This window comes from Eptesicus fuscus, chromosome 18 (genome assembly GCF_027574615.1).
Source record: "Eptesicus fuscus isolate TK198812 chromosome 18, DD_ASM_mEF_20220401, whole genome shotgun sequence".
Taxonomy (NCBI): Eukaryota; Metazoa; Chordata; class Mammalia; order Chiroptera; family Vespertilionidae; genus Eptesicus; species Eptesicus fuscus.
Window position 1 is genome coordinate 41,288,418 of NC_072490.1, and position 23,765 is coordinate 41,312,182.

The 23,765-nt window shown below is 55.8% G+C and overlaps 2 protein-coding genes across 7 annotated transcripts; one reads left to right on the top strand and one right to left on the bottom strand.

Annotated features, from left to right (window-relative positions):
• Positions 1 to 2,685: 2,685 nt before the first annotated feature.
• Positions 2,686 to 3,870, bottom strand: LOC129147169 (musculoskeletal embryonic nuclear protein 1-like). The gene is made up of 3 exons (XM_054708160.1): positions 3,855 to 3,870; positions 3,186 to 3,338; positions 2,686 to 2,998 (listed from the first exon to the last, which is right to left on the bottom strand). The coding sequence occupies exons 1-3, from the start codon at positions 3,868 to 3,870 to the stop codon at positions 2,892 to 2,894; spliced, it is 276 nt and encodes a 91-aa protein (XP_054564135.1). The 3' UTR covers positions 2,686 to 2,891.
• Positions 3,871 to 8,189: 4,319 nt separating this feature from the next.
• Positions 8,190 to 22,643, top strand: LOC129152139 (inter-alpha-trypsin inhibitor heavy chain H3-like). 6 transcript variants are annotated; one of them, XM_054729683.1, is made up of 22 exons: positions 8,190 to 8,282; positions 8,921 to 8,941; positions 10,491 to 10,657; positions 10,739 to 10,843; positions 11,097 to 11,259; positions 11,805 to 11,918; positions 12,969 to 13,094; positions 13,385 to 13,501; positions 13,993 to 14,161; positions 14,703 to 14,828; positions 15,130 to 15,311; positions 16,484 to 16,669; positions 16,835 to 16,974; positions 17,492 to 17,646; positions 18,390 to 18,407; positions 19,576 to 19,599; positions 19,844 to 19,879; positions 20,014 to 20,127; positions 20,616 to 20,814; positions 21,496 to 21,665; positions 21,848 to 21,959; positions 22,268 to 22,643. In XM_054729683.1, exons 1-22 carry the CDS (start codon positions 8,190 to 8,192, stop codon positions 22,395 to 22,397), a joined length of 2,667 nt encoding a protein of 888 aa, XP_054585658.1. In that variant the 3' UTR covers positions 22,398 to 22,643. The 6 variants fall into 6 exon arrangements, with proteins under 6 accessions (XP_054585658.1, XP_054585656.1, XP_054585662.1 ...); XM_054729681.1 differs by having other exon boundaries at positions 20,616 to 20,810; positions 21,456 to 21,665; XM_054729687.1 differs by lacking the exon at positions 16,484 to 16,669.
• The last annotated feature ends 1,122 nt before the right edge of the window (positions 22,644 to 23,765 follow it).

Consider the following 23,765-nt stretch of genomic DNA (forward strand, 5'->3'; position numbering starts at 1 on the left):
CTCAGGGTGTAAAAGGTGAGTCCCCGACCTGGATGGGACACCCCTCTATCGAAGGTCACCCTTCCACACACCCACACTAGACTGGAACAATGGAGACACACCGGTTCGTCTCACGTTGCACATCTTTGGGATGTGGGAGGAAACCATGGAGAAAACCCACAAAGACATGCGGAGGACATGTAAACTCCACTCAGTGGCCCTCACTGGGAATCTAGTTTTTCCTCATCAACATTATAAACTAAAGAGGTTGAATATTCGAGGACCTGCTACACTGAGGAAAGGCAGGCTCAGGTGGGAGCTAGGTACGGGCATACCTTCTGAAAGGTCCAGAACCTGCCCAGGTCACCATTGCCCTTTACACCAGTCGGTCCACCAACAAGCGCCCTGGGGCTTGGAGAGACAACGGGGAACCAGCCCACTCTCCATCAGCCCAGCCTGGAGGAGACAGGGGGATGGCTGGGAAGAGGAGGGAGCCTGAGGGCCAGGCTGGTCTGACTGGGCAGTGGGGCCCTGCAGGCCCTGAGCACTCCTTGGGGTGTCTGAGTGGGGCCAGATCTGCTGGGGTCAAGGCAGGGTAGATCTGCCTTATTTACGGGGTGACAGAGGCTGGGCCCAGGAGACCCCTTCTCTCTCTTGGGGTCCCAGCCTGCTGTTCAGACCCCTTTAATCTAGCCAGGGCTCTGGGTTCAACTCCAGCAAGGCCCCAACACAAGACCTGCACTTTGGCAACACAAACCGAGAGCCAAAAAGATGCCAAGCCTTGTGGCCCAGAGGCCTCCCTCCGGGGACTTTACTGAACGTGTGGAACAAACAGGAAGGGACAGAGCTCCTGAAGGGGGCGATTCAGTGTGCTGCCTGTACACACGGGTGACCTACATGGAGGCAGTCATGCCAAGGGAGTCCATGAGTCACGGATTGAAGGAGAAAGGGCAGATGGCGGCTCCGTCAGCACACCAAGGCAGTGCCTTGTCATGAGCCCAGACCCATGGAGGGCGGCCCCAGGGCCTGGGGTAGGATTACCAATGACTTTAGAATTTCCTTTAATAAAATTGAAATGGTTTTTATTTAAAAAGTTGGTTTTAGAGGAAGGTAGGGAGAGAGGGATGGAAGGAGGGAAGGAGGGAGAGAGGAAGGATGAAAGGGAGAAAGGGAGGGGGAAGGAGAGAGAGTGGGAGAGAGAAAGAGACATCGATGTGGGAGAGAAACATGTACCGGCTGCCTCCTGCAGGCTCCCACACGGGGAATCGAACCCACCACCTTTTGACGACTGTCCAACCAACTGAGCCATACCAGCCAGGGCTAACGTTGAAACGCTCTTAAAACGAACAGCAGTAAAACAAATAAATATCACAGTTGGCGCGTGTGTCCCTGGTGGCTCGGGGAGAGCCTAGCCCCTGGGCCAGTGGCCACCGATGGGGTAAAGATGCTGCAGACAAGTGTGGCCAGGTGCCACATCCCGGGCTGGGGAAGGAGGACTCCATGACTCTAGCTCTGGGGAGAGACAGGCGCAGTTATCGTGGGACCCTGGGCAGTGACTGGCTTGCAGAGGCCTGGAAAGGGGTGTCCTCCATTAGCCCTGCCTTGGCCAGCGGCAGTCGCATCTGGCCCTGGGGAAGGGCAGCCTGGACTTAGGAGCTGTCTGTGGCTGCTCCCCTTCCTTCTGGGGACTCCAGCCAGAAGCCTCATCTCTGTGTGTAACGGCACCGCTCACCCTTTGGCTCTGACACGATTGGCATTACACAGGGCACACACCGCCTTCTACACGCTGGGGAAGAGCCTCCCCAAGGAGCCCAGTGAGCTGGCCCAGGCCCTGTCCCCACAGAAGGTCTGCTCCCTCAGGGCAGAGAACACAGGCCCAGCCTGGAAACAGCTATATGAGGAGGCCAGGCCAGGCCGGGGCGTGGGAAAGGCTCAGAGCAGCCATCTCCACCTGCCCAGGGGACAGGCAGGGCTTCCCTAGGGGCACAGCCCTGAGCCAAGCCTGGGAGCCCAGGCCCTGCCAGTCCAGCCCGGGACTGTGCGTGGTCTTGCTGTCACAGCTGGACTGGCCTCTGTACTTCCCTGAATCTGAGAGCTCCATGCTCACAGGGGACACTGCGGCCTGAAGAGAAAAGGATCTCACACAAGCCCAGAACTCAGGCTTCCCCTGGCGCAGGCAGAGCTGTGGGCGTGGCAAGGGGAGGTTCACCTGGAGTTGGGAGAGTGGGGAGAAGCTCAGGAAGCAGACTGCCTCTGGCCACAGGACCCTGACATGGCTTTGTCTTGGAGGGATGCAAGATGGTGAGGAGGCAGAACAAGGGCTCAGGGGGGCGGGGCCTGCAAGGTCTCTGGCTCTTGCAGAGCCTTGGGGTCCTTAGAAGCATCTCGCTGGCTTCTGTGGAAGGCAGCGGGAGGGGGAGCCCAGGCCCCAGCTGCTTCACTCTGTACATGTGGCCTGATTGGTGCAATGGGCCTCAGCTCAACTCTCCTGTCAAATACAAGGGGAAACGGAGCCTCAGGAGAGGAGAGATGGTCTGAGGTCACACAGATCAGCACCAGATCTCACACCCAAGGCTCTTTCTAGGATGGAGCAGTGGCAATAGCACCTCAGGATCATGTAGGTCCCTCCCAAAGACATGGACGGGTACAGAACATGCCCCACCCTGCACGAAGGGGCCATGCCAGTTCCACACAACACTCTCCAAATGCCGGGGCCGCTCGGGCATCCTCTTTATTGGTGTTTCCCAGGGCCTGGTGCAGTGTCTGGGCTGAGGGGCCAAGGAGAGGGGGGAGGGGCGGCAGTCCCAGAGGCAACAGGTGAGCGGGGGAGTGCTGGCATGGAAGAGTTCTTGGGAAAGACTCCTGTGTCGAGGTGTTGGCAGTGCCCAGGGAAGTGGCGTGGTGTGTACTTCTCAGCCAAAGACACTCTTGGCAGGCCCAGCTTTCGGCTTATCAAAGACTGTCTCAGTGCCGGTCCGGGTTCGGCTGAACACAGATGGTGCGGCAACGCCGGCTTGTTCTGCGGGCAGGATGGGGAGGTTCAGAGGTCCAGCCCAGCCTCCTGGTGAGGGAAAGCCTCTTTTGTGGGGAACCCATGAGCTCTGGACTCTTAGAAAAGACCCATAGAACCTCCCCCCATTATACCCCCTCGTGCTGACACACATCGTCCCTCCCCCCCTTGGTCCCCCAGCCCGGAGAACACTCACCACACTCCTGCATGACCTGGTAGGTCTTGGACTTGATCACCTGGTTCTTGGTCAGGTTCCCTCGGGCCCTCTTCAGGTCCTCCTCCATCACAGGGGGGCGCTTCTTCTTGATGGGGGCTCCCTCAGGGCCAGCCTTGCCGAGACCAGAGCCTCCTTAGAACCCAGGCCTTCAGGCCGAGACCTGTGCCCACCTCTCCTGCTCACTGAGTTCTAGCCAGTCCAAGCCCCCATTCATCCAGGAAGCCTTCCAGACGAAGCATCACCCCCTGACCCCCCGACCCTGAGTCTGTCTGTCCTTTTCACAGACGGGGAGCTGTGGCCTCACGCTGTCTGCCTGGCTGGCCAAGCTTGAGCTTGGGCAGAGTGAGCAAAGGGGAAAGGCGCTCACTTTGAGGTAGAATTACAGGCTTTTGGTGAATGCCAAGACCTGCTCCCTGGTTGTCGGCAGGGGTTCCCTTAGGTTTGCCCCTTTCCTGCCAAACTGCCAGGATTTACCTTGTGGGCTCTGGGGTGGGAATGGGGTAGAGAAATCAGATGCCTATGAAGTCACCTTCCCATCAGCATCTACCCATAGACAGACTGGTCTGTCTGTCCATCCATAGCTGGGGACATCCAGATTCAGAGGACAGAGCTGTGGGGGTGGGGCATTGAAGCCCGTGGACTGGTCACCTCTGAAGTTGGGCATCCGATCAGGGTCACCTCCAACATGACTTCCAAGGCTCAGAGATCCAAAGAGGGCTTGTCCTGGTGAGGGTCTTGCCCCTCAAAAAGGCTGTGATGATTGCCCTAGATGGTTTGGCTCAATGGATACAGCATTGGCCTGGGGACTGAGGGGTCCCAGGTTCGATGCCAGTCAAGGGCACACACTTGGGTTGCAGGCTCAATCCCCGGTAGGGTCGATCCGGAGGCAGCTGATCAATGGTTCTCTCTCATCATTGATGTTTCTATCTCTCTAATCTCCCTTCCTCTCTCTGAAATCAATAAAAATATTTTTTAAAAAGGCTCTGATGAAGCAAACGCACAGTGAAACCAAAGTGTAGGTAGGCAGGGGAGCAAGTGGGGAGAGGCCCAGTTAGCAAGCAGAATGGTCCAGTGGGCCCAGAGGCCCCTGGTGGGATGGTCATCAGCCACAGTGCCTCTCCTGTGGCCTTGCTGCAGACAGTGTTCTCTGGGGCCCCTACCCACCAACCCTCTCTCCCAGCCAGATTCCTCGGGAACTGGTCCAAAAAGACAGGAGGTGTCACCAGCTGACAATACAGTTGCTTCTCTACAGCAGGTGAACTAGATGAGTGGCTTTGATGCCAAAATTTATGAGAAACAGTCAAGCTCTTGAAAAAATTCCAGGAACTCTTAAACCTCCAGTGAGCACCTACTAAGTGCAACGCATGAAAAAAGCTCCCAGCCACTAACTGCTGCCTCCAGGACAATTCTTTCACCCCTTTGATTATAAAGTGTCCGACCTGCACCCAGGCTCCGACCCCACAAAGACAGACGCCACAATGGTGGTGAAGAACCAACGACTTACCGTCACCAGGTGGGTGGGCTGCTCTGCTAGCATCTCTGCCCTTGGCGTTGCCCATCGTTGGTCCAAGCCATCCTCCTGGTGTCACATGGGTGGGGTGGGCTTCCTGGGAGGGGTAGCCCTGCTGGATCCTCAAGGTGACCCCAGATGACCTGTCTCTCCCCAGGGGCTTGCAAAAAGACTACAGCAAGGACCCCCGGCATGGGACCGAGATGACCTGCTGGTTCGTCCACAACAATGGGGCCGGACTGATCGATGGTGTTCACACTGACTACATCGTCCCCGATATCTTCTGAGCCCCCTAACCAGCACACCTGCCCTGCCTAGGAGGAGGGTGATCCCTCCTTGTTCAAGGGGTCCCCTGTGTCAAAGCATCCATGACTTCCATTAAAGATAAGACTATGCCCCTTCCAGGCTGCTGCTCGTTGGAAGGGAGAATGGCAGGGAGGCAATTCAAGATGCTGCCCCTCAGAAAGGCTTGGGGCGGGGGGGCGGGGGGTCACAGCAGAACTGGAGGCTGGGTGGTTACCCACATCCATTCGCCTGCACCCCATCCTGTTCTCCCCTGCACCTGCCTCCTGCTCTCTGAAAGCCCTGAGAGTACCCCACAGCTCCTGCCACAGGTTCAGGGACCAAATGACACTCTGGCAGCATGTACAGGAATGACCAGCCACAGCCACTCCTGCCTCAGTGCTTCCTGGAGCCAGGCACTGTTCTAAGTGCCTTCGTTGAATGAGCTCAATGCATGCTCCCAGCAGCACTGGGGGGGAGGTGAGGAGGGGGAAGCGGGGGGTACTTTTATCAGGCCCCTTGATAGCTAAGGAAACTGAGGTGAGGTAATTTGTCCAAAATCACTCATCTTCTAAGGGGCAGAGCTGGGATTTGAACCGTGCTGTGTGGCATCAGCATCTGAGTGCTTTACTACTCCCATATCAATACTCCAGTCTGGTGGGCGACTGGTAGCCACAGCCTTGTGGGATTTGACTCTAGAAATTCCAAAGCATCACTTAAAGTGAATGTATGAAAGAAGTGCTACCAGTAGCTGGAGGCTGCACCCGCTGGACTCAGGGTCTCAGGAGACAGTTCCTGCCCCCACCCTTTGCTCCATTCCCCCGTGGGGGGTTTGCAACCTCTGACAGCGAGATAATATTTCCCAAAGGCAGAGGCGGCCAGTGCTCAGAAGCTGGGGTTTCAGGGGCCAGGAACAGCAGCTCTCTGGCTCCCATACTGGTTCATGGAATATTCCACCAGGGTCCTTCCTTTCCATGGCTTTGCCTTTTGCCCAGCAAAGCCCAATGTCAAAGGGTGCAGGTGCAGTGAGCGAGGTGAACCTATACTTCAGGATGCTGCCGGCCCTTCGGGTGAACGTGGACAGGCCCCCACTCACTCCTTTCCAAAGGGTTTCTGCTTTTTCTCTGTTCAGTTCCCACTCCAAATGAGGCCCTCGAGGGCCCACATCAACAACACCAACCCTGAGTTCTGTGGCTGCTCCAGGCCCAGGGAACACAGAGCCCTCCATGGCAGGCAGCGGGGCGGCCGATGGAGTTCCAGAGACCAATCTGTTGTCTGGAGTTTCCTGGGCTTCTCCAGGGAGAGCCGAGGGCTGCCAGCTGGGGGTCACTCTGAGCAAGGCTCTGCCCGATTGGGGCCTCATTTCCCCCTCCTGTAGTAAGGAAATGGGCGAGTCTCAGGGTCTCTTAGGTTGTATCTAAGTCTAAATTCTGCATGATGACCTTAGGTCCCTCCAAGTGCCCAGCTGTCCCTCAGGAGTCTCTTGAGCAACCTCAGATTGCTATTTCAAATTGTCCCTCCCACAAAACGCAAAGTATTGGGGGATGGGGTGGTTTCTTTCTCTGTTTCTCTGTTCCTAGCAGTCAACTGTCTCTGCACATCTCACAGTCAGGGGCAGAACTTTCAGCCAAGGCCATGGTACAATCCATAAATTAGCTGCCCTGTGCCCAGGCATCCTTGTCAACTCCATTAAGAGTGGCTGAGTGGGCCTGGAAGTGTGGCTGAGTGGTAGAGCCTCGACCTATGAATCAGGATGTCACAGTTCGATTCCCGGTCAGGGCACATGCCCAGATTGCAGGCTCGATCCCCAGTAGGGAGCATGCAGTGGATCAATGATTCTCTCACTCATCATTGATAGTTCTTTCTCTCTTTATCTCTCCCTTCCTCTCTGAAATCAATGAAAATATATTAAAATAAAATAAAAAAACAGAAAGAGTGGCTAAGTGGGAGGATTAATGGGTCACTTTGCTCATAGTTGCCACTCTGAAAGGTCTAGTAGCTGGTAGTGCCCTGGTGAGGCCCAGGAGTCTCGTTTCCAACTAGGAGGGGACCAGACACTGCCTCTGAAGCTTCCGTTGTCCTGGAGACCGGCCCTCCAGCCTCACTGGACACTGTTGGAAAATGACTCTCTCTCTCTCTTTTTTTAATCCTCATCTGAGGACAGGTTTTCAGTGATTTTCACAGAGAGAGGAAGGGAGAACAAGAGAGAGGGATATATTGATCTGTTGTCTCCTGCACGTGCCCCAACTGGGGATCAAACCTGCAACCCAGGTATGTGCCCTCACCGGAACTGAACCCACAGTCTTTTGGTGTATGGATGATGCTCCAACCAACTGAGCCTCCCTGCCAGGGCGGGAAATGACTCTTTAACAGTTGAGGGCAGCTGAGTCACTGGCCAGGCCCTGGGAACTCAGGGATGAATGTGACATGGCCTGGCCCTCTGGGAGCCCAGAGTCTAGAGGCCGGAATCAGTCCTCAACATGCAAACCTCAACACAGAGTTCCGATGCAGCAAGCTGCCTGTGGTCAGCCAGGGGATGAAAGAGGAAGGCTCCGGAGGAGGGCACAGGGGCAGAGATGAGAGAAGCGATGTGCAGACTAGGGGAGGGCATGCCAGTGGGCGGAGAGAAAGTGCAGAAAAGCAAGTTGGAACCAGGTTACAGAGAGAGCTGGGCCACAGGACTTGGGGTTCACCCTTTCCCTGGGCCATGAGAACCAGAGAAGGATAATGAGCAAGGGCGGCAGCCATGGGAATGGGAGCCTTAGAGTGAGGGGTCTGGTTCTGGGCCCTGGCCGCCTTGAGCAGGGGGTGGCTGCGATCCAGGGGCCCTGCCAGCAATGCGGGTAAGAGCCAACGAGGCTGAGAGATTTAGGCTGTTTGCTCTAAATGTGACTCCACACCTTGTCACCATTGTCCCCACCCAGGGAGTCCCAGGGCCCATTTGCCAGCACACAGCTTCCGCTTACCCCAGGCCTCCATGTCCCCCGGCCACTGGGAGTGAAGTTCACACGCTGTTGACAATAACCGTGGGGCCCCTTTGGTTCAGGCAAATCCAGACCCTGTTGCTCCATCCAAATGCTGGCTTCCCGGACAGCCTCCGCCTCCCTCTCCTCCCGCACTGCTGGAGGTCACTGACCCCACCGGTCAGCTGGCTCATATAAAGAGCGCGGGCCAGGCCTAGAAGCTCAGCGATGGCGTCTGCTCGGTGGCCCTGCCTCATCGTGGCCCTGCTCTCCAGCTCGGTGGTCTTTGGCTTCCCAAGAAGCCCCTCCCGGCCACTTGAGGTAAGTCTGTCCTCTCTTCACAATCTGGGTCCATCACAGGGCAGAGTTCCCAGCCTGGGTGGCCCTCCACATGGGGGAGGGGGAGGTAGAGGGCGGGGTCATGAGCTGCAGGGGACAAGGCTGGGATTTGGGAGGACTGGGCTCCAAACTTACCCTTTGATTCTGGGCAAGGCTCTTAAATCTCCCTGGGCCTCTGTTTCCCCACCTGTCAAATGGGTGATACACCAGGAACTGCTCACCTCACTGAGCAGCTGTGCAGGTCCACCTCTGAGAAAAGGGCAGAGGCGCCTAGGAAGGGCTGGGCTGAGCCTGTGGTATGCATGGTGCGGGGTGCTCTGGGGGAGGCCTCATGGACCCGGGTGCAGGGACAGGCATCCTGCGCCGAGGTCTGTGCAGCAGGGAGAAGCCCTGTCCTCTCCTCTGGGTAGCCTGAGACCTGCTCTCTCCGGATCTCAGTTTCCCCATCTATTCAGAGCCCTTCCTCCTCTGACCTTGGCTCCAGGTGGGTCCTACATCCAGAGGCCCTTCAAGGTGTATGTGGGGGTCACCACTGAACCCTGGTGTCTGCCAAGAACCTGACCCCCAGCCACAGTGGCCTTGGCCTTGACCTGACAGTGTGTTTGTCTTTGCTTTTCCAGAAACGCAGCATCGTGGAAAAGGTGAGGACTTTCACCAGGGCAGAGGCATGGTGAGGGGGGCAGGGTGGAGCTGGTTGCCCAACAGCTGAAGAGTTGGGCCATAGCACAGGTCCGGCACAGCTGACACACAGCTCACAGCCCCTACCCTGGCAGACGCCCATGTGACTCACGACCCCCAGGAAAGAGTGGCATAGAACCATGCCCCCTGACCTCTCCAAATGCAGCCCAGGATGGCCATTGCACTGTCCTTCCTTCCACAAACACTTCCCAAGCAGTTGCTGGTACTGGGTGGGCAGTTGCTGGTACTGGGTGGGCAGTGAAAGGCCCTGTCACACCTTCACGGAGCATCTTCATATCCACATTTAACCCAGACGTCTCCCTAGAGCAGCGGTTCTCAACCTGTGTGTCCGACCCCTTTGGGGGTAGAACGACCCTTTCACAGGGGTCGCCTAAGACCATCAGAAAACACAGATATTTACATTACGATTCATAACAATAGCAAAATTAGATTTATGAAGTAGCAATGAAAACAGTTTTATGGTTGGGGGTCACCACAACATGAGGAACTGTATTAAAAGGTCGCGGCGTTAGGAAGGTTGAGAACCACTGCACTAGAGCCTCCCTCAGTTCACCCTCCCCCCGGCCCCGGGGAAAGAGAACACTGGGGGCATGAAGGCCTGCCCCACACTCTCTTGTCAGCACAGGAAATAAGTGCCTATTTGGGGGGTAGAATCACACAATCACCAAAGGGCACAGTAGGAGGTAGAGGGCGAGCTTTCTCAATGCAAGTGTGAAAGGTGAGCAGGAAGAGCTGGGACAGGTCTCTGACCCCCCACCCCTGGGGTCAGAGGGCAGAGACCTGGCTTGGCTGGAGCCCCAGTGTGAGCTGACAGGACCCGCCTGGAGGACCTCAGAGCATGGGGAACACTGTCCTGAGGGCAATGGGGAGCACGGGAAGGTTTTAAGAGGGAGGAAACAGGGTCAGATTTGTTTTGTACAAGATCTCACTGGTTACCAGCTGCATGGAAACAGATTACAGGGTTAAGGAGGCCATGTTTAACCCAGACATCTCCCTAGAACCTCCCTCAGTTCACCCTCCTTGCTCCCTGGCTTGCTCCCTCCCCTCGCCCTCTCCTCTTGGCATAATGTGAAGTTCCTTCTCATGGTGCAAAACCCCCCTTCCTAAGTGACTTCTTGCTGCTGAGCAACGAGATAGGATGAGCTAAGGAACCTGTGGGGCTCAGTGAACAGGGAGAAACAAAGGCTGAATCAGACAAGGCCTCTGCCCTCCAAGCAGGCCCTGGTCTCCGAGGGGAGAGAGGTGCTCAGGAAGGCACGCACATGCCAGAGCCACCATGACTGCCAGGCGCCTGTCATCAGGACAGTGGTGGCCAACTGAACAGGGGATGGAGGAGGCCACCAGGCTTCCGACACGGGAGACTGGGACGCTTCCCAGGCAGGGCCTTTGGAATCTGCAAAGGGAGTTTGGAAGGGGAGTGGCCAGGCTGAAGACCTCTTTCCAGGGCCCGGGTTGGCAGGTCACCACTGATCACCATCCCCTCTCCCACAGAAGGCTGATGACATTGAGGTCTACAGTACCAAGGTCAGCTGCAAGGTGACCTCCCGCTTTGCTCACAATGTTGTCACCACGAGGGCCGTCAACCGGGCAGATGTCGCCAAGGAGGTTTCCTTTGACGTGGAGCTGCCCAAGACCGCTTTCATCACCAACTTCACGCTGTGGGTGTCCCCATGGCTGCTGGCTCTGGGCTCTGGAGGGGAGTCTGGCCCAGCATGAGCCCCCCAACTCTTTCCCTGCAGGACCATCGACGGTGTTACCTACCCTGGTAATGTCAAGGAGAAGGAAGTCGCCAAGAAGCAGTATGAAAAGGCTGTGTCCCAGGGCAAGACAGCTGGTTTGGTCAAGTAAGTATGGAGCCCCAGGCCTTGGGGAGAATGTCTGGTCTGTAAGGGATGCAAACAACAACGGCAGCAGTTATTATTATTATTACTGCAAAACATGTCCGTAATTCTCACAACATTATCCCATTATGATGTTGAGGTAAATGAGGCTTAGAGTGAGTAGGTGTCTCCCCCCAGGGGCTGACTTGAACCCAAGGCTCAGGATGGGTGGGGTTGTGCAGTCTGTGGGGCAGTCGCTGTCTTGCACCCCATTCAGGGCCTCTGGGCGGAAGTTGGAGAAATTCACGGTGTCAGTCAATGTGGCTGCGGGCAGCAACGTCACGTTTGAGCTAACCTACGAAGAGCTGCTGAAGAGGAACAAGGGCAAGTACGAGATGTATCTTAAGGTCCAGCCCAAACAACTGGTCAAGGACTTTGAGGTAATCAAACACCTCTGCAGGCCCTGCTGAAACTGTGGGCCCAGGATGGGAGGTTGGGGAAGGGCCCCTGGGGTGGACCTCGGAGCAAGGTCAAGGTCACAGAAGTCCAGGCCTCACCACTTGGGGTTGAGGAAGCTTGGGGGAATTACAATGGCTCTGGCCATAGCAACTGGGCCAAGGGGAGGAGGAGGCTGAGCTGGACTCACCCAGGTCTTTGGATGCTGGGCCCTTGGGGCAACATCACAAAGTGTCTCTGCATAGCTGGTAACTGGTTATAATGGTGCTCTACCTACATCAGATCTGAAATGTTTTCATGGTAGAAATTGGACACCATCTGGCAGGCCATTGGAGAGCTTTGGGGTTAGAGTACCATTCACGGGCCCTTTGGGTCATTTTCTTTGTGGGAGACTCCAGGTGTGGCTGTCACAGAGTTGTGCTAGAAGCTGGTCCCTGCACCATCACTGACCCATCTCTGTGGGCCCTGTCCTAGAGGTTGGCCTGTGTACTGTCACTGAGTAACATCTCCTTACCTTTGCACATTGCAGATCCAGGTAGACATCTTTGAGCCCCAGGGCATTAGCATGCTGGATGCTGAGGCCTCATTCATCACCAATGACCTCCTGGGAAGCGCCCTCACCAAGTCCTTCTCAGGGAAAAAGGTGGTATAGATGCCTCTCAGGCCTGGGGGGCAGGAACTCAGACCCTAGCAGGACCAGTCTGAGCCCTAGGGCTTGGCTGATGCTAGTGAACGTGTGTCTATCTGCTGCCATCACTGTCTCCCTGGCCACCTGGGTCAGGGGTGGGCATGCTGGAGGCAGGGGGCTGCTTGCTGAGGACGACCTTCTGGAGGAACTGACATGCCCCAGCAGCCCTTCCCCAACCCCTCATCCTGTCCCCCAGTTTCAGCAGGGCCAGTAGGGGTGCTTGATTACCTCAAAGTGCTTGTGCTGGAACTTGTATGTGTGTGTGTGGGCGGGACCATTTATAAAGCCCAGTCTCATTCTCCCTTGGGAGGTAGGAAGGACAGGGTACTGCCCCTGGTTTACGGATAAGGAGACTGAGGCCAGAGGCAGTCAGACCTGCTCACTCCAAATTGAGGGGGTGGAAGTTGAACGGGAACATTATTCTTGGTGCTAGTGGTTGACTGTGATCCCCAAGGCCCCTACTATTCCAGGGACTTGCTGACCATGGGCTGTGGATGCATGCATGTTTACATGAAGAGCAAACCTAAGTCACTCAGGACTTCTAGGGCGAGGCCCAAGGAGCACACACTCAGAGGGCTGCTGGCTTCTGCAGGGCAGTGCCCTCTCCCACCTCCCTGCTTTGTTCCCTTTCCCCTCCTCCTCCTCTGGGCACCAACACATACCACCCAACATGAAGTTCCTTTTCACGGTGGAAAGCTCCCCTCCGTAAGTGGCTTCTCAGTGCAGAAGGCCAAGCAGGCTGAACACAGCGACTTAGCTTCACAGAGAAAGACAAAGGCTGAGTCAGATAAGGCCACTGTCCTCCAAGTTGCCCCTGCTCTCCGAGGAGAGAGAAGTGCTCAGGAAGTCCAGTGTATGCTGGGTGGTGGCAGGACTGCCGGATGCCCACCCCTGGGCTTCTCCCTCTGAGGACTGTGCCTCGGCCCCCAAGGCACCCATGGGCTGAGGTCTGCAGTGGGCAGTGCCTGGACCAGCTGAGCAAGACCCTCCATCTCCCTCCCTCAGGGCCATGTGTCCTTCAAGCCCAGCTTGGACCAACAGCGTTCATGCCCAACCTGTGGAGACACGCTCCTCAACGGAGACTTCATCATAACCTACGATGTGAACCGAGAGTCTCCAGCCAACGTGCAGGTACGTCCCTACTGGCTTCATCAGGCTGGTGGATTCCGCGTCACAGTGGAGTGAGGGCTGGTGCGGGAGGGGTCGCAGCTGCATCTAGGGCCATCCCCCTGGATACTGGGTCCAAGGCCATGTTTCTTGCAGGGCATGGGGGTGGCAGGCGGCCCAGAACCTGTGTGGCACACTTACCCAAATCGGACATCTTCTTCTCGCCCTGCTAAATGTCAGCTTTTATTTGCAAGAGTAGCCACCGTGTGGTTGCTTCATGGACATGACCTCTAGTCTCTCTCTCCCCTTTCCAGATAGTCAATGGCTACTTTGTGCACTTCTTTGCCCCTCAAGGCCTTCCTGTGGTGCCTAAGAATGTGGTCTTCGTGATTGATGTCAGCGGCTCCATGTCTGGCCGGAAAATAGAGCAGGTACTCTCTTCCGTGCAAGTGGGGTTGAGAAGTGGGGGTGAGATGGGGGGTAGATATTTAAAAAAAAATCCTCACCCAAGGATATGTTTATAGATTTATAGAGAGAGGGGAAGGCGGGGCGAGAGAAACATCGATGTGCAAGAGAAACATAAATCGGTCACCTCCTGTAGGTGCAACAACTGGAGATTGAACCTGCAACCTAGGTATTTGCCCTGACCAGAAATCAAACCTACAACCTCTTTGGTGCACGGGACAACACTCCAACCTTCCGCACCATCCAGGCTGGGCGACAGTCTTCTGTTTTTTTTAAGTGGAGAAAGCTGATGTTTCCAGTGAAAGAGGAGGAAGGAGAAAAGGATAAAAGGGGCACCAATGTCCACCCCATTGTTGCAGGCCGCAGAGGCCCCACTGCCAGCCCCAGCTGCGAAGACACCAGGCTGTCTGTGGCTCCCTCTCCCAGCTTCTTGTCTGCCTGTCTTTCTCTTTCCCAGACAAGGGATGCCCTCCTCAAAATCCTGGAGGATATAAAAGAGGAGGACTACCTGAACTTCATCCTGTTCCGTGGAGATGTGACCACTTGGAAAGACACTTTAGTTCAAGCCACTCCTGAGAACATCCAGGAGGCCAGGGAGTTTGTGAAGAACATGAGAGCAAACGGAGGTCAGAAGAGAGGGGAGAGCAACGTTCTCACTGCCCCTCCCTCTGCCTGAGCAGCCTGCTTCCCTCCTCCCTGGGGTCAGGTTTGCTGGCCAGACAGGCCGACCCTGGCTATGGGTTGAGTTGGGTGTGTGGTGGGATCCTCAGGCTTGATCGCAGGGTCCAAGAAAATCCATCTGTCTGTTTCTATACCGCACTCTCAGCAAAATAAGGCCACAGAGAACCTTACTGTTGGTCGTTTCTTACGGAAAATCACAAGTGATGTCTTTCCTGCTCCCCTCTCCTCCCAGTGAAGGGGTGGCAGTCCACCTGACTGTTTCCCAAATTGTTTTTACCATCACCAGGTGCTTCTATCCCTACAGCAACCCTGAGAGGCAGGTTTTACCCCATTTGAAAGGGTAAACCATTCATTCTTCACTCACTAGGCAGTATTTACTGAGTACCACCACGTACTGGCAGACAGAGTACTTGTGCACATGAGCAGACCCCCTCTTCCACGGTGGTCCCCTGAGGGCCCCCTCCCACGGTGCTCTCTGTGTGCCAGGCACCAGCATGAACGACGGGCTGCTGACAGGCATCAGCATGCTGAACAAGGCCCGGGAGGAGCACAGAGTGCCGGAGAGGAGCACCTCCATCGTCATCATGCTGACTGACGGGGACGCCAATGTTGGTGAGGCAGGGGGCCATGGCTCTATATCAGAACCGCAGTGCATGGCTGCCCCTCCTGGCTCTGTAGCCCGCTTGCTGTAATACCTTGGGCAGCTCACCCCAGGGCTCCTGACGACTGTGAGCCCCTTGAGGTCAGGGACCTGCCTCCCCCTGCCAGGGCTGCCCACCCTCTGGCCGGACAAAGGCTCCAGGCCGTGATGCCACCCACACTGCATGTGCAGGAGTCAGATCTCCTCAGACAGAGCGGGTCCAGACAGTTGTCCGGGTGGTGGCTAGAGTGTGAACACCCCTTTATCCTGCAGGTGAGAGCAGACCCGCTAAGATACAGGAGAACGTGCTGAGTGCCATTGGAGGCAGGTTCCCCTTATACACCCTGGGCTTTGGCAACAATCTGAATTATAACTTCCTGGAAAGCTTGGCCCTGGAGAACGATGGGTTCGCCCGGCGCATTTATGAGGATTCCGATGCCAACTTGCAGCTGCAGGTATGCCTTGTCTTGCACCCCTCCAGGAATGAGGGGCTCACTCCTTCCTCAGGGAGCTGTGCCATTGGGTGGTCATTTCAATAATAGGAAAGAACTTCCTCTTAATTGAAATCTACCTCTGGTTCTTACCCATCATTAATGGTTCTACGTGGTCATCGGGCTGCACGGAAGAGGTTCCTCCATAGGATTGCCAGTGCAAATATAGGACATCGGTTAAATAAGAATTTCTGGAAAAAAAAAAATACTTTTTTAGTGTATGTCTGCCCTAAAGATTGCATAGGACACTGCATTAGTTTGCTGGGGCTGCCAGGACAAAATGCTACAAACCGAGAGGCTTACAGCAGAAATGTACTATCCCACAGTTCTGGAAGCTAGAAGTCCAAGATGAAGGTGTCGGCAGAGTTGGTTCCTCTGAGGGCCCCGAGGGGGATATGCCAGGCCTCTCTCCATGGCTTCTCCTTGTCTCTTCCCATCCTCTCCCCTGTGTGTGTCTGTCCCCTTTTCAATAAGGGCACCTGTCACATTGGATTGGGGTCCATGCCAATGACCTCATTTTGAATTGGTTACCTCTGTAAAGACCCTGTCCCCAAACAAGGCCACATCTTGAGGGACTGGGGGTAAGGCATTTAACTATATATTATAGGTATTTTGGGGGTACACAATTCAGCCCATAACAGACATACTTATAACAAAATTAACTTCTTGTTTATCTGACATTCCAATTTAACTGCATGTCCTCTACTTTTCGCTAAGTCTGGAAACGCCAACCCTTCCTGGGCCAGCTGCCTACATCTCCCCCTCTGCCGTGGACCCCTGGGCCTCCATCCCCACCTGCTCCCACCCGACACCTTCTCTAGCCAGCCTCTCCTCCTGCCCTTCTCCCCTCCTTCCCTTCATGCCAACAAACATTTCATGAGTGCTTTCTAAGTGCAAGAACGCTTGTATTTTTCTGGGTGTGAAGGGTTGGATGGGATGAGGTGGGGGAGGCAGAGGGGCTCCCACTCACTGAAGGGCACAGCCAGGGCCATGTAGAAGTGGAGATCGGGCCAGGCTCAGCCCAGCCTGTGGGACTCAACAATCTTCGGAGGCGTCAGTGAAAACCCTCCCACACTCCTTTCTGGGCCCGCTGTCCTGGTGGCCTGAGATGACCAGGTCCCCTCTCTGGACTCCAGGGCTTCTATGAGGAGGTGGCCAACCCGCTGCTGACGGGAGTGGAGGTGGAGTACCCTGAGAACGCTATCCTGGACCTGACCCAGAACACTTACCAGCACCTCTATGATGGCTCTGAGATCGTGGTGGCTGGGCGCCTGGTGGACGAGGACATGAACAACTTTAAGGCAGATGTGAAGGGCCACGGGGTAAGCTGGGCTGGGCCTGGATATGGGCTGGGAATGGGAGATCAAGCAATGATGGAGCCGGTGCCTACAGGCTGATGGTCCAGCAGTGGCCGCCCCTGAATCAGGCTCACCTGGCTTCAGGCCTCCATTCCTTACGCCTCTCACCTTCTCCCACCCCTGCCCCAGGCGCTCACTGACCTGACCTTCACAGAGGAGGTGGACTTGAAGGAGATGGAGAAGGCCCTGCAGGAGCAGGACTACATTTTCGGGAGCTACATTGAGCGGCTCTGGGCCTACCTCACCATTGAGCAGCTGCTGGACAAACGGTGACCCAGGACCAACCCTCACAGAGCCCCCAACTGCCCTCCTCTGCTAGACCGGTTGACCCCAACTGCCCACCCCAGCTGGCCTGATTGCTCCCAACCGCCCTCCCCTGATGGCCTGATCACCCACAACCACCCTCCCCTACTGGCCTGATCGCCCACAACTGCCCTCTCCTGCTGGACATCTTATGGCGGCCATCTTTGACCACATGGGGGTGGCCATCTTTGAGCACATGGGGCGACCATCATGTGTTGGAATGATGGTCAATTTGCATATTATCTTTCATTAGATGGGAGAGCTGGGGAAATGGAGGCCCCCTCAGAGAGAAAGCACAGCCTGTCCATCTGTCCCAGGGAGCTGCTGAACCAGGTTTTTCTGAGCACTAGCAGGCTCCGTCCTGCGCATAGGGGGTCCTGGGCTGCCACTGGGGCTCCTGGCCTGGTGCTGGGTGTCAGAGCAGGAAAGATGGGCAGGGAGCTTAGCTCCAGGCTAACCCTCTCGCCACACCCCTCCCAACAGCAAGAACGCCCATGGTAGCGAGAAGGAGAACCTCACAGCCCAGGCCCTGGACCTGTCCCTCAAGTACCACTTTGTGACTCCACTGACATCCATGGTGGTGACCAAGCCTGAGGACAGTGACAACCAGATGGCTATTGCTGACAAGCCTGGGGAAGGTGGGCATGGGGAGTGAAGGCCAGAACTTGGAGGCCTTCCTCTAGGGCCGGGCCTTGAGTGTCTTGAGAGGAGTGGGCCAGGCTGGGGAGACCCATTCCCACTGAAGAGGAGCAGGCCCCGGGGCACTGAAGGAAAGCTGGCCAAGTGCTGGGGAGCATGTTTGGAGGGAGTGAAGCCATCAGCAGGGACAGTGGGAGATGGGATGATCATGATCAGGATCCTCTGAGTCTCTCAAGGGATATGAGTACAGAAGTGAGTCCCCTGCCCAGGGTCACTTCTGGGAGAGGGACTTAGGCTGCAACATGGAAGGGCTCAGATACATAGGAAGAAGCACTCCCAGCCTTAAAGCTAGGCCCTGAGCACGTGCCTGGAGATGGCGAGAGGAAGAGGCTCTGAGAGCTGGAGGCTGGGACCAGGCCTGCTCACCATACCCCAAGAGGGCAGCCCTGAGTATCCCCACAACTGGCCACACGGGCTGGGGGTGTGGGCATTGGGGGGAAAGGGAGGCAAAGAGCTGGCCCAGGCCAGGCCAGGAGCTCCTGGTTGCGGGAGCACAGCTGGCTGCTGGGAGGCCACAGCCTGGGGCTGGTTGGACAGGCAGCATATTGATCACATTGGCCCCGACCCCAGGAGTCTGTGGCTGCTAACGCATCTCTCCCCTTCTTCCCTCACAGGGCCTCAGGAATCAGGTGAGCTTCAGCCAGCAGCTGGGTGGGCGTCCCGGGAGGGAGATCAGAGAGAGCCCAGGAGGCCTTTCCAAGCACACCTGGACTCAGGTCCCAGCTCCACTGCCCACCCATGAGCAACTTTGGGCCAAGGTCTGCCCTCTCTGAGCACCAGGGCCCTTGTCCGTTGACTGGAGGTGGCTTCCTCTGTCCAAGGAGGGACAGTCCATACGAGAGTATTAGTGGCCTGCAAAATGAGCATGTCCCACATCGGGCACTCATACTCCATGTGTCCCATGGCAACCCTCTCAGTAAGGTTCTCATTTTACTGTGAGGAAACTGAGTAACAGAAGTTAGGTCTGTGTGACCAGGGACTCTGTCCAAAGGTGGCTGAGCCGGGGATTTGGGCCAGGCAGCCTGGTTGCAGTGCCTGAGCTGGAATTCACAGCACCCTGTGTGTCTCTCATCATAAAATTGGAGCCTCACCCCTCACAAGCCCATCACCACCAGGCAGAGCTACCCCAGCCTCTGCCTGCCCCACCTCCATCAATACAGGTTGTTCTATCCAGCTTTCCCCTTCGAACAGCCCTGTCAAATGTACATCACTGGTATGTATGTGCTTATGGTGTGTGTGTGTGTGTGTGTGTGTGTGTGTGTGTGTGTGTGTTACTATCAAGGACAGCTGTAAGCCACATCCCACCCCAACAAGGGATGGGGCAGGAGTTCAAGAGTGGCGGACAGGATCTGCTGTGAGCATTACTCATGACAGAGAAGCTGACCTTCTGATGGCATTCATTTCAGCCTTATCAAAGTGCCCCGCCCTTGGCCTTAAAATCACACCCATATCACCGCCAGTCCTAGAAAGAAGTTCCCAGGCATGCCCCCATTTCTATTGCCTAAGCCAGTGGTCGGCAAACTGCGGCTCATGAGGCACATGAGGCTCTTTGGCCCCTTGAGTTTTTAGCAAAGGCCAGCTTAGGAGTTCCCTAATTAAGTTAATAACAACGTACCTACCTATATAGTTTAAGTTTTAAAAATTTGGCTTTCAAAAGAAATTTCAATCGTTGTACTGTTGTTATTTGACTCTGTTGACTGAGTTTGCCGACCACTGGCCTAAGCCAAGGCTCACATCCCCACCCTCTGTCTGTCAGTGCTGGGGTTTCACTGGGCACTGGTAGCCCCAAGACAGGGAAAAGGCATAGGTGTTGGGAACAGGGCACCCGAGGCCCCCGCTCACGACTGCCCTTTGGCTTCTTTTTTCAGTGGCCCCCGCCATGGCTTACCAGAGTGAGTATACACCACGCCCACAGTCCCCTGCCCCAGCACTGCCCTGCGCATCCCCCCTGGAGTCTTCCTAAATCAGCTCCCTGGGGCAGGCAGATGGTTGGATCCTGAGGAGATGGGGGAGGGTGGGTGTTGAGAGCATTAGGAAGCAGGAAGGGGTGGGGTATGAACCAAACTCTGGGTGGGGTCCTGGTGCCTCCCCAGGCCTGCTTGTTTAGTTCAGCCCTCTCTCCCTTTGTGTCCACAGCCAGCTACCAGCCTCCTTCTAAACCCTACTATTATGGTGAGTTCCACGGCTCGTCCGGGAGCAAGGCTCAGGGCCCAGGGCCCAGTGCCTCCTGCCTGTCTAGGAGTCCATCCCACAGAGGCCAGAAGGTGAGGCCCCAGCACCTAGCCCTTTCTCTCATGTGCCCTCAGTGGATGGGGACCCCCACTTCATCATCCAAGTTCGAGGGAACAAGGATGCCATCTGCTTCAACATTGATGAAGAACCAGGCACAGTGCTGCGCCTCATTCAGGACCCCGTTACAGGTGGGGGCTGCAGGGTGGGGCTGGGGCTTTCTGGGAAGGCCTGGAGACCTCCAGGGTGGGCACATGGACCAGGTCCTCACTCCGCCCACAACGCTTCTATCTTTCTATGTAGATTACATGCTGGAGAAGGCTGTCCAGAACCACAGGCTAGCCAGGTTCCCAAAGACCAGTGTGTTGGGGAGAGGGTTAGAGTTAAGGGCAGGCTGGCCCTGCAGGCAGGACTCAGCCTACAGCTGGGGAATAGTTTTCCTCTGAACAATAATACTTCCTGGCCCAGGCAAAGAGACAGTCTACACTGTGGGCCCTCAGCCACCAGCATGACCCAAGAGTGTCCAGGAACAGATGGGTTAACTGTGAAGTTCTGGTCTCTTCTGGGGACCCCCACTCGGCTACCTCACAGCAAGTCTGGCTGAGGGGAAAGGCACATCCTGAATGGCCAGCTGATCAGAAGATCTTGCTGGTCTCTTACTGCCCCTTGCCCCTGGCAGGCTTAACAGTAAATGGGCAGATCATTGGTGACAAGGGAAACAGCTCTAAGAACAGAAAGACTTACCTTGGCAAAGTGGGCATTGTCAACGCTCCGATGGACTTCCGGATAGAGCTGACCACAGAGAAGATTACTCTGCAGAATGGGGCTGCACAGAGTACTTTCAGCTGGCTGGATACAGTCACGGTCACCTCGGAAAGGTAAGGCCCCGTACCAGGACTCGATTGAAGGAGGCTTGAAGAATTTGTAGAAATCTGAAGACAGAAGACCCATACGGGGTTACAGGGAAGACAGATGGCCTCAGAGTTCAGCCCCTGACCTGGGGGTGGGTGACCATGGGAGACCTGAGCCAACGCCTAGGGTCCCTGTGAGAACCAGAACTGGTAGCTGGACAGTTCATAGGGTTGACCTTGAGGGAAAGGCAACATGGACCCAAGGATCAGGTAGACGTGGCAATCTGGTAAAAACAAGAATCCTATTTGCATCTTCTCTGGCTGAATTTATTAGTTCCCAAACTGCTCAGCCTCTCCTATGTCTTTAGATTACCCAGAGCCACGTAGGCAGGCAGGAGTGTTATTCCCGCTGAGGCTCAGAGATGGGGAAGAACCTACCCAGGAAGCTAGTGGCTGAGCTGGGACTGGATCCCAGGCCTCCAGATTCTGAGGACAGCCCCTTTCCTGCTGACAGAGGAGCAAGAATGCATTCAGTGGAGGCAGAGTTGGCATGCATGACATGTCTTTCCTCCAGCAGCCCTGAGCTAGTTCCTGGAGTCTGTGTGTTCTCAGGTGCCATGCACAGGGTGGGCTCTGCCAGGATGTCCTTGATTCAGATGCCTGGTGTCATGGCCACTGTGCCCCTGCTGTCCTCCTCTTCTCCCCTAGGTTCTCTGTGAAGATCAGCAGGGAGGCTCTGGTGGTCTCCTTTGGAAAAGGGATTGCCTTTAAGGTGGTTCTGCACCAGGTGTGGAAGAAACATCCCGTCCACCTTAACTATCTGGGCTTCTACGTGCTGGACAGTGGCAAGATGTCAACAAAGTCACACGGGCTGCTGGGTATGGAATGGTCAAGCTTCAGGCTGTGCAGGGCAGAGGGAAAAGCCATGTGCAAGGCCAACCTAGCCACTCCGTGCCCAGCACACAGCACCCCACTCATCCCTTGCCTTAACCTGGAAGGCCAGTGGCCATGCTACCTGGGTGATGGCAGGGGCTGACAGTGGAAATGTTTTTCTTTCCAGGACAATTCTTCCGCCCCCTTGCTTTTAAAGTGTCTGACTTCAACCCAGGCAATGAGCCCTCAAAGATACATGCCACAATGCTGGTGAAGCAACATCGGCTGGCAGTCACCAGGTGAGGGGACCCAACTGACACCCTCACCCTGCCCACTACCAAGCCAGGAGGAAAGAGCCCTCTCTGCCCACACACATTGGTCTTCTGTGGGGTGCCCCCATTTCCCTCTGGGGTGTTGGCCCCCTCTTGGTCTCTCCAAACCAGGGAAAGGCCACACTCAGTCCCCTAGAAGGAGTAACTATGCAACCTCGTTCTTGGCCAGAGAATCATGTACTTGGCAACATCACACCCTTTTCCAACCTTGGTCCATGAGCAAAGCAGCCATCTTGTCTACCCTGTGTATCACAGCATCTCTCTCCTTTCTCCAGGGGCTCCCAGAAAGACTACAGGAAGGATGTCCATAATGGCACACATGTGGGCTGCTGGTTCGTCCACAACAACGGGCAAGGGGTGATTGATGGAGTCCACAGCGACTACATTGTCCCTGCCCTGTTCTGAGTGGCTGGCCCAACTCGCCTGGCATCTGGAGCGGAGAACAGAGCCAGGCCTGAGGGAGGGCTGTGACAATAGAGGACACGGTGGAATCCAGATCGCTGCCAGCCTGTGGATGCCTCTCTCAGCCCCTGCTCTGGGGAACACCAGCCGGGACCTGAGGCAGCTCAAAGGAAGGGCTGGCTCCTAGGAAGGCAGCTTCCTTGGCCTCCCCAGCAATGCGGCTGAAGGACAGGGCTGGTTGGCATCACACTTGGGCAAGTCAAATGTATGATGAAAAAAAAAAAAATTGACTCTGGAGCAAAGAGTCTCTGAGAAGTTGGGAAGGGCTGAGTGCAATTCAGAGATCAAAAGGTTCATGAGGAAAGTCTGGTCCTTGCTCAGGAGCTCCTGTCAGGTCCTTCAGGCCTGGAGGTCCTTCTGTGACTCAGAAGCAGATTCCTCCAGGGCTGGCACAGTCTGCAGTGGATTGTAGATGCCATCCAACCACCCACCCGCCCACTGTCCATCCGTCCATCCAACCATCCATCCAACCATCTATCCAACCATCCATTTGTTCATCAGACAAACCCAATAACCTGAGCTAGAATCTGGGGGCACACAGCTTAGTGACCCAGTTCCTGTGTATGGTTGCCTCAAGTTTGAATTCAGCTGGCTTGGGGATCCTTAGGATCCTCCAATCATACCCCACAAAGTCCTGGGTGGGGTGGGGGTCAGACCAGTTCCTGGACTAGGGGCTCTGCGAGCCTCTCGCACCTGAGTAACAGTAACTGCCCCTTCCAGGGTCTCCCTGCTTCCAGAGGGAGCTTTCCAGAGCAGAACCAATCATTGCTCCCTGCCTACACCGTCAATGACATCTCCCACCCATTGCTCTTGGTCCAAAGACAAAAGTCCTTCCTATGGCTTCTCAGCTTCATCAACTCCATGAACCAGGCATCTCCCCTTACTTTCTGGGTTCCAGACACACACACTGCTTCCAGATCCTCAAACATAGCCCCTCCTGACCCAGATCCTTTGCCTCTGCTGCTCTCTGACAGAGGGGCTAAGAGCATGCTGGATCGAGGGTACCCCTTTGAAGGGAACAGTGGGCAGCTTGGCTCAATGGCACAGCAAGGGACACAATAAGGCCAGAGGAGGTTGGAGTCTGATTGGGAAGGATCAAGAATGCCAGTGGGGGTGGGGATGGGATCTGGTCATGGCCACAGAAGGTTTTCCTACCTCCCACTCCAGGGCCCTTCTGGATTTCCTAGGGACACCAGCCTGGGGCCCTAGAGAGGGTACTGGGGGCAGTCCAGGAGGAAATATTTATAATCAAAGGAGTGCCTCTCTCCCCAGGCGTCTATGAGGGGTAACTTGTGGACTGGCGCTGCTGCT

Excerpts from the sequence above, each read along its gene's own strand:
- LOC129152139 (XM_054729681.1), top strand. The coding sequence starts at position 8,190 with ATGGCGTCTGCTCGGTGGCCCTGCCTCATCGTGGCCCTGCTCTCCAGC. Across the intron at positions 10,844-11,096 it reads AAGACAGCTGGTTTGGTCAA|GGCCTCTGGGCGGAAGTTGG; the intron begins GTAAGTATGGAG and ends CACCCCATTCAG. Across the intron at positions 11,919-12,968 it reads AGTCCTTCTCAGGGAAAAAG|GGCCATGTGTCCTTCAAGCC; the intron begins GTGGTATAGATG and ends TCCCTCCCTCAG.
- LOC129147169 (XM_054708160.1), bottom strand. Across the intron at positions 2,999-3,185 it reads CCAGGTCATGCAGGAGTGTG|AACAAGCCGGCGTTGCCGCA; the intron begins GTGAGTGTTCTC and ends TCCTGCCCGCAG.